Source organism: Crotalus tigris, unplaced genomic scaffold (assembly GCF_016545835.1).
Source record: "Crotalus tigris isolate CLP2741 ecotype Arizona unplaced genomic scaffold, ASM1654583v1 scf7180000017666.379230911805:20528666, whole genome shotgun sequence".
Taxonomy (NCBI): Eukaryota; Metazoa; Chordata; class Lepidosauria; order Squamata; family Viperidae; genus Crotalus; species Crotalus tigris.
This window is the reverse complement of record NW_024096552.1, coordinates 854,996-870,335: the sequence shown is the minus strand read 5'-3', so window position 1 is coordinate 870,335 and position 15,340 is coordinate 854,996. Positions and strand designations below refer to the sequence as shown.

The 15,340-nt window shown below is 37.0% G+C and overlaps 1 protein-coding gene across 4 annotated transcripts in view; it reads left to right on the top strand.

Annotated features, from left to right (window-relative positions):
• The window catches only part of DDC (dopa decarboxylase), a 305,481-nt gene that overhangs the window by 216,261 nt on the left and 73,880 nt on the right, over positions 1-15,340 (top strand). For 3 of the 4 annotated variants that reach the window (XM_039336392.1, XM_039336393.1, XM_039336391.1), the window contains 2 exons: positions 1,113-1,179; positions 5,303-5,397. The exons of the other annotated variant lie outside the window; for it this stretch is intronic. In XM_039336392.1, coding sequence (XP_039192326.1) covers positions 1,113-1,179; positions 5,303-5,397 — 162 coding nt within the window. The remainder of the gene's footprint in view (positions 1-1,112; positions 1,180-5,302; positions 5,398-15,340) is intronic. 4 annotated transcript variants of the gene reach the window in all.

Below are 15,340 nucleotides of genomic sequence, written 5' to 3'. Positions count from 1 at the left end.
GGAAATTTTTAAGAAGAGACTCAACAGCCACTTGTCCAAAATGAGGTAGAGTCTCTTACTTGAGCAGGTGGTTGGAATAGAAGTCTTCCAAGGTCTTTTCCAATTCTGTAATTCTGGTATGTTATTATTTACAAAGAGGCTTCCTGAGGCTTCCCGAAGGACCTCACAAATACGTGGATCTCCTTCACCAGGAAAAAATGGCAGAACAATATTATACAAAACTAAAAATACAAGTTGATATCAAGAAAGAAAAGTACAAAGTTAAAATGATTATTTACAATCAAATTTATCAGGTATTACATCTAAAAATAAAGGTCTCCCCTGACCAGTAGATTCCAACTCTAAGGGGTGGTGCTCATCTCCTTTTCTTAGCCAAGGGAGCCATCTTTGTCTGAAGACATTTCTGTGATCATATGGCCAGCATGATTATAGGCAGGCTCATAGAATACTATAACCTTCCACCAAAAAGATACCTGTTTATCTACAAGCATTTGCACGCTTTTGAACTTTTAGGTGGGCAGGAGGTACTACATCAGTGGTTCTCAACCTTTTTAATCTCGCAACCCCCAACCGGTCGTAAGTCGAGGACTACTCAGCCGGTCGTAAGTTGAGGACTACTTACGTGCAGCACCGTTTGCAGAATGGGACTTTTGGCAGGCTCAGCAGGGCAGAGACAGCTTGGACAATTCCTATTGGCTTTTGAAAGCCAATAGAATTAGATTCTATTCAAGAGAGTCTATTCTATTGGCTTTCAAAAGCCAATAGAATAAAAGGGAGTAGCACAGCTAAAGAAAAGGGGGGGGGGAAATGGCGGACTGCGTTGTTTGGCAGCCCCCGTGAAATGGTCGTTCGACCCCAAATGGGGTCACAACCCACAGGTTGAGAACCACTGTACTACATCTAAACTTTTTTTAACTGAAAATGTTTTGTTGTCTTTGATAAAGTATGTTTGCATAATCATAGAGCACCCTAAAAATGGCTGCATGAAATTAGACTGCCAGCTTTGTGCCAATCAGGAATATACTAAAAGTTATATTTGTAGAGTGTGTACTATCATCACATTAAATGCTATTGTTAAAATCTCTATTTTTTGTTGTTTTTTGGACCTGCAGTTGTGTGCAACTCTTGGAACTACAACATGCTGCTCCTTTGACAATCTGCTAGAATTGGGTCCCATTTGTAAGTTAACAAGTGATCATTGTATCTGAACACTAAAAATCTGTTTTTGGTATGTCTTGTCATATTGCATTAAGCCCTTTAGTGGATTTTGAGTAAGAGATCTGCTCAGCAGAAAAACTTGGTATTCCTGCACAATTTAATTAGACAAATACTTTTGTGGCATCATTTCTAGAGCTGGTTGAATTTTTTAGCTGGGAAAAATTTATTTTATTCATTTATATGCCACCCAATCTCGAATCAATTTCAACATTTTAATATTTCTATGTAAATATTAAAAAGCATATATATGAACCTATGAAAATCAGAAATGTAAAGTCCTTAGAACTCTAGAAGTCCAGACAAAAAAGATCAGTATCCTCTCCCTCTTAAACTGGGAGGACAATGACTTCAATTCTAATGTTCCATGATGAAAGCTCCCAAGAAAAAAAATGCCATTTGAGGTGGGGTGGGGTGTCATTCATTGAATATTACTCATGATGCACAAAGTATTGAGAAAAATGAAACCACAGCATGTATGAGTTCCATAATATTTCTTTCATATAATCTTTTCTCTTACAGCTACTATAGATCACTCCATTCTTGCTAGGCAGACTTGAAATACAATATATTTTTATAGTTGTAATTTAAACTTTCACATTCTTCTTTTTCATCACAGTAGGAACCTATGTTCTGAAATTTTATCAAAGGTTATAATAATAATAAAGTTGGAAGGGACCTTGGAGGTCATCTAGTCCAACCCCCTTCTCATACATATAGCATTTATTAAGCTTAGTTTTACTGCAATTATTTAGCAAGATCATACGCTCAATACACAATAGAGAAAACAATATAAAATTAAAACATATTTGAATACTAGTAATCCTCAACTTATGATCATAACTGAGCCCAAATTTTCTGTTGCTAAGCAAAAGAGTTGTTATGTGAGTTTTGTCCCATTTTATAACCTTTCTTGCCATAATTAATAAGTGAACTACCGCAGTTGTTAAGTGAGTAACATAATTGTTAAATAATCTGGTTTCCCCATTGATTTTGTCAGAAAGCAGCAAAAGTGACCCCAGGTCACTGCAATCATCTATAAATACGAGCCATTTGCCAAGCATCCACATTTTAATCACATGACTTTGGGGATGCTACAAGGTCATAAGTGTGAAAAATGGTCATAAGTCACTTTTTCAGTGCTGTTATAATTTTGAAAGGTCACTAAATGAATGGCTGTAAGTTGAGGACTACCTGTACATAATTAGAATAACAACAAAACATAAAATGCCTATTTTTTCTTGTTGGTCATAGTTGGGATTATCTCCTGCCTGAGAAGTCTTAGGTTTAAATGTGCTTTAGAACTATGTCTTCTAGATTCTGATTCTTATTGCTCTTCTTATACCATTTTTGCTCTTCCGATTGCTCACTGTTTGCTTTTCCCATAGCCTGTTGGAAGCGAAAAGGAAATCCCTCCCATTCCCCTGCCTTCAACTATTATATAATTTCATGGCTAGACTCAGCATCAAGCTTCTTTTTTTAAGATAGAAAATAAATCCTTTCTTTTTCCTTGCCTCCTTCTTATAATGTGACATTAGGTCAATATAGAGGAACTACAAAGGACCCTCAAAGGATAGCATCAGCTGTAACAATCACTGCAATGGCTTGTTTATATATGAAGCCAGGCATATACCGTATTTTCTGGCGTATAAGACGACCCCCAACTTTTCCAGTTAAAATATAGAGTTTGGGCTATACTCACCAAATAAGACTACCCCTCTTCCAATGCACACCAAATAAAAATTAAAAAACATCAGATTTGATTTCAATATGGTAATTTTAATTCAAATGCTTATGACATGCAGGTACCTAGCAGAAAAACTGTCACTTATAAACATAAGGCTGTCATCAAACATATAAACATAAAACAGTGCAAGTGGATTAAACTTTTCCTAATTCACTCTAAAGCTGAAGGGAAGGATAAGACAATAAACCCATGGGAGCTGCCATGCTGTTTGTTTTCTAAGCTGTCAACCAAACTGGAACTGATGATGATAGGAGGAAGATAACAAACAATAGAAAGAGCAAATGCCAGGCAAGTCCCTGGCTTGTATTTACTGCAACTCTCTCGGCCCCCGCCTATCTTTCTGACATATACACATGCGCGCACACACACATGCCTCCTTTCCCTCCTCCCTCTCCCTCCAATCCTTCCCTCCCACCCCGATTTCCAGCTCGGAAAGTGCAAAGCAGTGAGGAGAAGCTTGCGCACACACATACACACACGCGTGCACGCGCCTCCTTTCCCTCCTCCCTCTCCCTCCAATCCTTCCCCCCACCCCGATTTCCAGCTCAGAAAGTGCAAAGCAGCGAGAAGTGTGTGCGCGCACACACACACGCGCGCGTGCGCGCCTCCTTTCCCTTCTCCCTCTCCCTCCAATCCTTCCCTCCCACCCAGATTTCCAGCTCGGAAAGTGCAAAGCAGCGAGCAAAAAGCAGCTGCAAACCACACGCCTGCCAGAAGCATGCGTGCACACACACACGCCTCCTTTCCCTCCTCCCTCTCCCTCCAATCCTTCCCTCCCACCCCAATCTCCAACTCGGAAAGTGCAAAGCAGCGAGGAGACAGATTGAGACCCACAGGCATTTACCAGCCTGTGACTTCAAGTTAGCAAAAAGCAGCTGTAAACCACATGCTTGCTAGAGGTGAGCCGCGGGGACGGATTGCTGAAACAAACAGCTTAGAGTTTAATTGCTCTCCCCACTGCCACTCTACCAATCAAGGACTCTTTTTGAGCGAGAGGGGGGGGAGAGAAAACTTGATGAGTAATATACTAAACCACATGTGTAAAGGAATAAAATAGAATACCCGTATTTTCCGGCGTATAAGACGACCCCCAACTTTTAAGAAGGTTTTTGTGGCTTAGACAGTCGTCTTATACGCCGGAAAATACAGTATTTGGAATAGTACTCCATTTCTGGCCATTATCCATAGTCAGAATCTTGGAATCAAAATGATGTTTTTAGAGATTGAAAACAGAGATATATCTGTCTTTGGATTTAATTTCAAAGCTTTGATTTGATTGCAGAATGTGGTTCAATATCTGTGAGGGACCAAACATAACACCTAATGGGTAAAAGTGTATAGTAATATATATTAAGACACATGCACACAGCATAATATATGGGATCCAAATTGATAATGACTGGTCAGAAAATGAATCTTGAAATCATGGTTGAATGAAAATGTTCATAAGGTGCACATATGTATTATAAATTTATAATTTTATAACAAAATTTCTAAATCACCTAATCTTTAAAATCATAAAACACCTCAGAATCCTGTATCACAGCACACTATAATTAAATTTAGGAGATTCAATAGAATTATATTCACTGAAGAAGTATTCCATCAGGAAATCAAAAGCTGAGAAACTTCCATAGCCAGGGGAGGAGTTCAGATAATCCATCTTTTTCAAAAGTATCAGACATTTTACAGCTACCTTTATTTGGCACCTTTCCCAAAAAGGGACATTAATAACGGTTGTTATCAATAGTTGTTAAGAATTAACAGTATAGAGTACATTTCAGGACAATGAACAGAACTTTCTTGATTTATTTATACTACCTTTCTTAGACAGCTGCTTCTATAATTCATGGGTAGAATTCAGATTAAGTTGATTATAATCAACTCTCTTGAAATTAATGGGAAACAAATTAAATAAATGATATCTAATAGTCTGATGGATTTCAAAGGTTCACTTTATGAGTATTAGACCTTTTCTCTACTATCAAGCTATTTTACTTTGTACCAATCCTTGAGCACGCAGATGTTTGTACTAGCAAAAAATGTACTTTTTCTCATGTTCATCTGATCATGCATCTATAGCCTTCAATCAGGCTTGTCATTGGATGGTGGTATCCTAATTTTGGATGTGAAAAGTATATTCAGCTAGACTATGGATTAAACCCTCTCTCTCTAACTGTCACCAGCCAGCAGGGAACCATTTGCCAATTGCATTAAGAAATGGCTAGTTCTGTGTCTTTCCTGTTTTATGTGGGGCAACTCCCAAATGATCATTTTTCCCACCTTTGCAATAATTTAATAAGGTAAAATGTATTGCATCTAAGACATTTCTTTTTCTAGGTAATGAGGAAAATATTTGGATGCATATTGATGCAGCCTATGCTGGGAGTGCTTTCATCTGCCCTGAATTTCGTTACCTTCTCAATGGAGTAGAGGCAAGTCAGAATTCTTAAATTCAGAATGTAATATAGCAGGACCATTTAGCTGATGCTTTTAAAGTCACATAAGACATTATGTTTGGTATTAACATAAGTTCCTAACATACCATCAGTGATTCTTAGTAACATGACCCACAAATGAAATAAGTTGTAGCAAGCCACACAACAGCTTTGACTTCTGCCCACCAAATGCTAGAAAAATAGTTTTAGAAAAATGGTTTAGAAGAGTTATGCTGTCTCTTTGATGTAGATAAAATAATAGCAGAGAAGTGCTCTATCTAGGCTATTCTTTTCATCTTGGAATAGGTATATAATTAAACTGTAACCCAGATTTAATATGATTTATCCCTAGTTTCTCTCCATAAGTTCCAGCTATTGTCTTAACTTGTCTTAATTGCCTTTAGATTTCTGCTGAATCAGCAAGCTGATTGGGCTCTTGGGGCAAGGAAGAGGGTCAACTAAACAGGTTACACACTAATCAGAATTTTAAATATTAGTCTCTTTTAAATAAACAGCAAATAAATAGGTAATTTTATTACACTGGGATGTTGTCTCACTCTGGCTATTGAGGGGTCCTTGGTGCTCTCTGAGCTTGCTTATTTTCTTGCAGACGGTTCATTACCTAGCAAGAAAACAAGCAAGCTCAGAGAGCACCAAGGATCCCTCATTTCAACCCTGAATTACAAATGTTTTCCTTCATTGGTACTTTGGCTATTTTAAGAAGGAAATTAACAGATGATATGCCAATTGTTATCTTATACTGACCCAATCACTCATCCATAACAGCATATATTCAACTATAACAGACATTTGAATGGGTTATTTAATAAATGAGGTTGGATTTCTATAGCTCTGAACTCCACACCCCATCTGCATTCCTTACTGCAGAGTAACATTGTTGAAACATCCTTCCCATCTTTTCTCCAATCTAAGTCTTTATAATGTGGGTTTTAAAATCTAAAATTACTGTTACTGTATTAGGATTATACAGGGTATTCTTACCCAATGGAGAGCAGTGCAATCTGTCTCCTGAAGTGAAAAAAAGAGCTTTCTTTGTTCCAGCAGAGCGATCCTTTGTTTATATGTTGTGTATGTGTTCTCTGTGTTAAGAGCAATGGCTATGTGTGTGCCTATATATTTGCTGTTCTCCATTTGGATTATTTTGATTCATATATGTACATATGCATGGCCTCTATCAATTACCTGGAATTGCAGTAGATACAAGAATAATGGATTTCACATTTGGCAGTAATGTGATCACTATTGGTTCTGCTCTAAGACCTTTTTATCTGTTAACTATATTCTATATTTTTTAGTATTGGAACAAAGAGATTCAGCTTCTTGGGTATTTTTCACACTTGCTTCTTGACCAGGATACACAAGATCTGCTAAAAGTAATACAGTGGTACTTTGGTACTCGTTAATTGGTTCGGGGTGTGTGTGTGCAATGAATACCAAAAATGATGAGTACCAAACAATTTTTTTCCATAAGGAATAATGTAATAAATCACAAGGCAGCTGACACAGTCAAGTTTTAGCTTGTGCATTGACTACCAAACTATAAGTACTGGGAAAAAAAATTGTGTCAAAATGCATTAACTACAAAATTTGATGAGTTTCAAAGCAGTTGAGTACAAAGGTACCACTTTATTTGGAGAATGAAAATGTGGTCTTACTGTAAAAAAGACATGCAACTGAAGTGTGATTGGTGAAAAACAGATAACAAGGAGATGTGCTCCCTCTTCTCTTGTTTATTTTTTGCTAAGGCACTTCATCAATAAAGTGTTTAACAATTGTCAGAGGTTGGCATGCATCCTCCCCTCCAGTCCCTGGGCACTGGTCTCCTGGCAGTGGGAAAATCTGGTTCTTTAACACTGTGCTCTCTCCCATACTCTCCCAGTATTTCAACTGATTTCTGGCTACAGAACAGCTGCTGGCTAGTGGAACCAGGAGGAAGTGGGATCAGGGGAATCTGTCTCATATTTGCTAATATTACATGTAAATCTTAATATGCATTATTAATATTTAGGTGCTAGAAAAGCTATAGATTGTTGGGAGATTTCTAAAGAAATGCTGAGAAATATGTTTCTCCAGGGGGTTATAATAAGATCCCTCAATTTATCTCTTAGTTGTTTTCTTTATCCTATTTTTAAAATAGGGAACTAAGATTTAAAGCACTAGACCTTTGTTTGAAAAGAAACCTGAAAAACATTTAACAGACATGTGGGAGACATCTTATATATGGTGAAAAGAAAAGGAATGATCACCTGCACCCATCCGCCATCTTCCTTGCTGTCAGCTAGGCTACTTTAAACATGGATTCAGTGCTCTTTTCAAAGAGCCCAAAATTCATATTTTTAAACAGTGAAAATGCTTCTCTTTCAGAAAAATGGTAAATATATGTTTAAAAGTAGCTCCTTAAATAGCATACTTTGGAGTGGACATGGTAAAATAGAATCTCTCCTATTTCTCCATGCTTTTTCTAGAGCATCTGTTGGTTGTTTCTTGGGCTGGTTAACAAGGGCTGGCAGATGGACTCTCTGGTTCTCTTGGGATCCTGCTCAATTATGGTAGTTTGCTGCCAAATCTGGTAGGAGTGATAAGAGAACCTGGGGAGACTGCTCTTTACCCATTACTGATCTTTTCACAAAATTCTCTTGCCAGATTGGGGAAGGGCTTCTCCATCATTGTCTTGGTATTAAATTGTCTCAGAATCCATGGGCATAGCCTTCTATTAAAACTTTCTCTTACCTCATGTTAGGGAAGAAATTGATGGTTGATATCGTTACTAGTGAGTAACCTTTTTCTATTGCTCATCCTCTCCAGCTCTGGAGGGCAGCAGAAGAGTCATTTGAAAAGTTATGTATGTGCCTGACTGAGAGGTTATCTAGTGAGAATTATGCTATATGGAAATGCCCTTTTTGGCTGATAGATAAAAGAATCCTTTGTAAGTACAGAACCCTTGGAGATAGTTGTGTATTTCTGTCTTTTTTTGCCATCCACAATCCTAAAGGAATCATAAATAATCAAGAACACTTTTGGGCCTTTTACTTGACTAAAGTAAAATAGAAATGGAACCAGTCAATCAATAAAGTTCTTTTGATGTGTCCTCTATTCAAAGGAAACAGCAAAATGAAGTGATGAGCAAAGCTGACTTTCCTTTTTTGAATAGCCCTACAGCTGTAGATTAATATTGCAACTTATTTGAAATAATTCTGTTTAATTATCACCTTTCCTACCTGCATTTATTTGAAAATCAAGGTAGAAAAGTTCTTGCTTTGTTTCTTCAGTTTACAACAGAGCATGGATGGGAAGAATTTGTTTAACATTCTGTGTATAATATTTTTCTTTTATATTCTGCCCCTTTTTCAATAATGCCTAGTTACTTTCCCTGTGCTTCCTTAGATAAGGGCAATGCAATTTCCTGGGTCTCTCTTCAGCTGTCAGATAAATTCTATGTCAACATTAAAAAAACATTCTTTGGAGAAGGTCAATGCCTACTGGCTACAGACTAATAAAGAAAAAGGAGGGGGAATGCTAATCTGTAAAGCATCTCTTCTTTTCATTTTATCAGCAAACAAAGCCCGATGTAATTTCCTGGGTAGGTTTTATTGGCTTTTGAAGGAAATGAATCATCACTTGCAGGGTGGCACAGCATTTTTCAGGATAGCAACCATTCAATAAATATGAATAAATTTCCTACTTCTACTGATTTGCTCACTGTTTCTATAAGATAAGTTAAAGCATTTGTTTTACATAAAAGAGCAGTAACCTGATGGAAAAACTGTTAAGATGCAAGGGGAGAAAATCTAGTATTCCCACACTTTTCCTTTGAACAAGAGATGCAGGGTCATATCATTAAGTATTTGCCACTCTTAACACCATTGGGATGAAGTGAGGGCAGTGTTTAGAATGTGGCATTTCACATATCATTAGCAAGTGTTTAAACTTAGTTAATAAAATTAAGTGATTTTAACAAATTAATCCAGGAATAATAACCTTTATTATTTGTGTGTAGGAAGCCAATTAGGTATAATAATTAAGGCACCCAGTTATAAACCAGGAGACTGTAAATTCTAATCCTGCATTGGGCATAAGACCGTACGGGTGATCTTGGGCTAGTCTCTCACTCTCCTAGAAAGTAGCTACTGGCAAACCACTTTTGAAAATATTGCTAAGAAAAGTGCAGGGAACCATTCAGACAGTTACAATCAACACTGATTTACACACACACACACACACACCCCAAAAAGAAAAGGAAATAAACTTATGATACTGTTAGTATCCCCTCCCAAGCACTGCTTGTTCAACATATGTGAGGGTGGGGTAGATGTATAATCATGTGAAAAGAAAGTACACCCTCATTGAATTCTATGGCTTAACAGAATAAGAAAATTGGAAGGGACATTGGAATCCAACCCCCTGCTTGAACAGGAGACCCTATACCATTTCAGACAAGTGGCTGTCCATTTTCCTCTTAAAAGCCTCCAGTGATGGAGCATCCATCACTTCTGAAGGCAAGCTGTTCCACTGATTAATTGTTCTCACTTAGTTCTAGGATGCTTCTCTCTTTGATCAGTTTCCAACCATTGTTTCTTGTCTTGACTTCTGGTACTTTGGAAAATAGGTTGAACCCTTCTTCTTTGTGGCAGCCTCTCAAATATTGAAACTACTATCATGCCTCCCCTAGTACTACTTTTCATTAGAGTAGATATACCCAACTGCTGCAATCATTTTTCATATTTTTTAGCCATCAGCTGCTAATAATCTTTGTTGGTCTTTTCTGCACTCTTTCCAGAGTGTCAATATATTTTCTATAATATGGTGGCCAAAACTGGATGCAATATTCTAAGTATGCTCTTACTAAGGCTTTATAAAGCAGTACTAATACTTCATGTCATCTTGAATCTATCCCTCTGTTAATGCAGCCTAAGACTGCATTTGGCTTTTTTGGCTGCTGCACACATTGCTGGCTCATATTTAAGTAATTGTCCACTGCGACTCCATAATCCTTTTCACAATTACCATGTTTCCCTGAAAATAAGATCTATCCAGAAAATAAGCTTGATTTCTTCGCTTGCACCTAATATAAGCCCTACACCCAAAAAGTCCTAGTTAAGAACCTGTGTGGCTGGCTACCTGCCCATTCCATCTGATTGTTCACAGTGCCACTGCCGTGAGGTGAGGGAGGGGGTTGAGCTGCCCCACACATCCTGCACCCACTTACCTTAGGGCACCTACAGGTCCCAACACCTGACTTACCTCAGGGCAGCAGCACTGACAGCTCCATCCTGTAGGAGCCTGCATGGCCCACTTCTTCTGCAGCCATTCATGTGCATCATTCCCAGTCTCTGTTTTACCAGTAGGTCTTCTGTTTCAACCCAGGGCTCCATTCTTGGCTGCAGAGGTCTTTCCTGAAGGCCTCTGCTGGTGAAATGGAGGCTGGGGGCAACACACTTGAGTGGCAGTGAGTGGCCACAGAAGAAGTGGGCTGGATTTTCATCATCTTTTCTAACCATCTATGAATCTTAGACCAATATTTTTTTGCAATAAAACATGTCCACCAGGCATGATAATAAGTACCTGATTTTTGCTTACATTACCAACATGTATCCGATAAATTTTTGAACATTTTTGTTAAGCAAACTGGTGTCATATGCCATCTATAAAACATTTTATATAAGCTTTCTTTGTATGTTACTGCTTTAGTAAGTTTGATATTTTTATCCCACAGTTTTTGCCAGTCTTCTAGTTTTATAAAATATCCAAAGTTATTTGCCCATACTATCATTGTCTCTTTTACTTGTTCTTCTTCCATCTTCCAATTTAATAAGAATTTATAAAACTTCTTAATCAAATGTTCATCTGTTTTTAAAAGTATTTAATCAAGTGGAGCCAGTTCTTTGTAAAATCCCATTTTGGTCTGGGTGAATAAATTCTATTAAAAAGCTTTTCATTCTTTCTGCCAAAATTGCAGCAAAGATTTTATAATCCACATTTAGTAACGATATTGGCCTGTAGTTTTTAATTTGTGTAGGATCTGTATCTTCTTTAGGTATCAAAGTAATATTAGCTTCAATCCATGAGTTTGGAATTTTTGTGTGTATAAAAGTTTCATTACACAGGTCCTTCAGAAAAGGAGTCACAGTATCTTGTAAAACTACATAAAATTCTGCAGGTAGTCCGTCCGGCCCCGGTGTCTTATCTTTCTTTTGTCTTTTAATTGCCTCTATGATCTCCATCATTGATATCTTCTCACTTAACCTCTGTCACATATTTTCTGATATTTTTGGAAGATTTGCTTTTTTAAAATAGTACTGAATTGCCTCTTCAGAGATCATCTCAGCCTTATAAAGTAGTTCATAAAAGGCCTTAATGATTTTTTTTGATACCATCATTATGACAGTGTATTTCACCCTTTTCATCCAGTAATTTACTTATTGATCTTTTTTCTCTTTCTTTTTTCAGTCTATATGCAAGCCATCTACCAGGTTTATTAGCATTTTCCAAAAAGTTCTGTTTGGCTTATTTAATCTGTTGGGCCATAGTATCAGTCTCAAGTAGATTTAATTTATGTTTTATTAAGTCCATTTGTATCTTCAAATTTTTCTTTTGTGGATCAGTTTGTAATTCCAGCTCCAGTATACCAAGCTGTTTTTTCAATTTGGACTGTGTGATTCTCTTTTCTTTGTTCTTTTTAGCAACATAGGTTATAGCTAAACCTCTAAAGTATGCTTTTGCCGTGTCCCAAACATTTTGAATAGAAGTATCTTCCTTTTTATTAATCTTAAAAAAAAATCCATTTCTTTTGTTGCTAATTGTAAAAATTATTTTTCCTTCAAAATAGATTTATTCAGAGACCATCTCAATCTTTTCTTAGATCCTTTCCATGTCATTTTAATTGGATTATGGTCTGCCCAAATATTTGATTCTATTTCAATTTCCTGTATCATAGTCTTCAGATCATGGGAGATCCATATCATGTCTATTCTTGACCAAGATTTATGCCTGTTAGAGTAAAAGATATTTGTATCTTTCCTAGATTCATCTCTCACCATATATCCTGCAAACATAGTTCATCTTTCATTTTTAAACAAGATTTAGATAAAATATTACTTCCTTTCTTCCCTTGTTTATGGCTTTTGTAGTCTCGAAGTGCATCCACAATTGCATTAAAGTCTCCCAATATACAAAGACTATGATAGTTTAAATCCACAAGTTTGTTGTATAGTTGTTGAAAAAATTGCTCTTGTTTCTCATTGGGGGCATATATTGCCACCAACAATATTTGTTTTTGATTCCATGAAATCTCCACCATTACTATTCTTCCTTCCTCATCAGAATAAATTTGTTTTGGATTCAACTTTTTTTATATATATATCACTATCCCTCTTTTCTTTTGTAATGCCGAAGAAAAATAAAGTTTTCCTACTTTTGGCTGTTCTAAAATTCTAGAGTGTTGTTTCTTAATATGAGTCTCTTGTAGAGAAATTATGCCCATTTTAAGTTTCTGTAGCCTATGAAATATTTTACTCCTTTTTGATGGGGAATTGAGACCATTTATATTTATTGAGTATATTCCAATTTCCTCCATAATTTCAATTATTTCAGGATCTTAATCTTCTAGGTGAGCTTATCTGTCTCTGATCTTTAGGTCTGACGTCTTCCTCTGATTGCATCTTTTTTGGTATCTCCTCCTCTGTTTGCTTAGAAGTTTCTGCAGTAGGCGTTCCCTCTGATCTCTTAAATTCCATATCACCTTTCTCCAAAAAGGCTCTGTGCTTATTGAAAAATTCCTCTGCTTGGAATGGAGTGTCCAGTCTATATCTTTTCGAGTCCCAAAAAAACAGTAGTCCTTCTGGAATCAACCATCTAAAATTCACCCCTCTATCAGACAGTTTCCTTGTTAAAAATTGATAATCTCTTCGTGCTTTCCTTATTTTTCTAGGAATCTGTTTAAGAACTACAAGCTCTTTATCTTTATACTTCATAGGTTGGTCCCTTACAATTCTCAAAATTTCATCTCGTTGATTTCTTTTAAGAAATCTGACGTGGACCTCCTGAGCACTCTGTTCCTTCTTGCGTAGTTAGAGTTGACTCTAAAAACCTGGTCCAATTCCCTATTCATTTTGTCCTTTCCAATTCCAAGTAAATCCGTCAGGAGTCCACTCATCAAGTCTAATAAGTTCTCATCTTTCTCTTTTATCACATTTTGAAGTCTTAAGAAATACGATGTCCGTTCCATCTCCATGACCACCATATTGCCTTCCAATTCCACATTAGATTGTGCCAATCTCTGGTTTTCCTGTTGTAGAGCTATTAATTTCTCATCTACCACTGCTGACTTGTCTTCAATTTTCTGCATTCTTTGTTGTGTATCTATCATCGCCTGCTGAAATCCTTCCATTCTTTGATCCATCTTAAGGATATCATTCTTCAAATCTTCATAGTTTCTCTCTAAGTCCTTTTTCATATCCATTCTACAATCCGCGATTGCCTGGAGTATGGTCTGTGTGTCTTTTTGTTGAGCTTGTTGGGTTTCCTGCTGTAGAAATGTAGTGATAGATTTTGGGGGTGCCGGACTCACCGAAGTTGAGGCAGGGGATGAAGAACCCTTTTTCACTTCTTTCACCAAATTTAGTGTACTTATCTTCAAATTATTATAGTTGTAATTTGTAGTCCAATAACAGGCCCGATGGTCACTTTATTTGTAACCCAACATGGAGGCCCACTGGCCGATTGTAATCCACCAAAATGTGCAAAAAGGTGAAAGAAGGATAAAAATGGTAGTACAGTGCCCTCCTATTATTTAAAAAAATAAGAGAGAAATTTAAAAATCAAAAGAAGGAATGAAAGTTATCCAAAAAAGAAAGATTATTGAGAAACCCTTAAAAAGGGAAAAAAGAAGATATGGACAAAGAAGCACCCAAAGACTCTAGAAAAAGAGTAAAAAAAAAAAAATAAGCCAGGAAAAAAAAGCCAAGCCTACAAGGCAACAATAACCAAGTTTTAATCCAATTGCAGCTTTGCAAGATCTTCTTGTGTAGTTTCCTTACTACAGAAATTACAACCAGTCACAGATAAAAAGCCAGACACTAGGCAAAAACAAAAGCAAAAACCCAAAGTTCTCTTTTGAAGGTCTCTAAAAGATAAGAATGTGTGGGCACACAGCCAAGTGTCTGGGCATTGAGCGAAAATTTGCAGCTGTGTATCCAAGGTCAGAGAAAAAAATAACCACCAGGGGACACTGTTTCTTCCCCCATTGTTTGAATAGGGAGAGGGAAAAAAAGTTTAGAAAGTGAAACAGCAAGATAAAGTTCCGTAGCAAAGCAATTAAGCTGGCTTCTTCCAAAAAAAGAGAATATATATCATAGCAATCTTGCTTTTCTGTCCATAATAAAAGTGCACTAACCAAATAGGTGGTAAGACAATAGGGGAATTCAGGCACCACACAGGTTATGTAGAAAGGAAACACAGGGCCACTCACAAAGGACTCAAATGTTTATACACCAATGCACAGAGTATGAACAGCAAACAGGGTGAACTACAAATTCAGGTTAATGAGGGCAGATACGATATTGTTGCCATTACGGAAACATGGTGGGATGAAACCCACACATGGAACACACAGCTAGAGGGATTTAAATTATTTAAAAAAACAGACCAAATAAAAGAGAAGGTGGAGTTGTTCTCTATATAAGAAATAACTACATCTCCACAGAAATAGAGCACAACAATGATAAAAACTGTCTTGAATGCATTTGGGTCAATATAAAAGGGGGGGATGACATTGCCATAGGTGTATACTACAGACCACCCAACCAAACAGAGGAAATAGATGAACTTTTTGCTAGTCAGCTAACTAAGGTATGTAGGAAGCACATCATAATAGTAATGGGGGACTTTAACTACCCTGACATCAACTGGGAGACAAACTCCG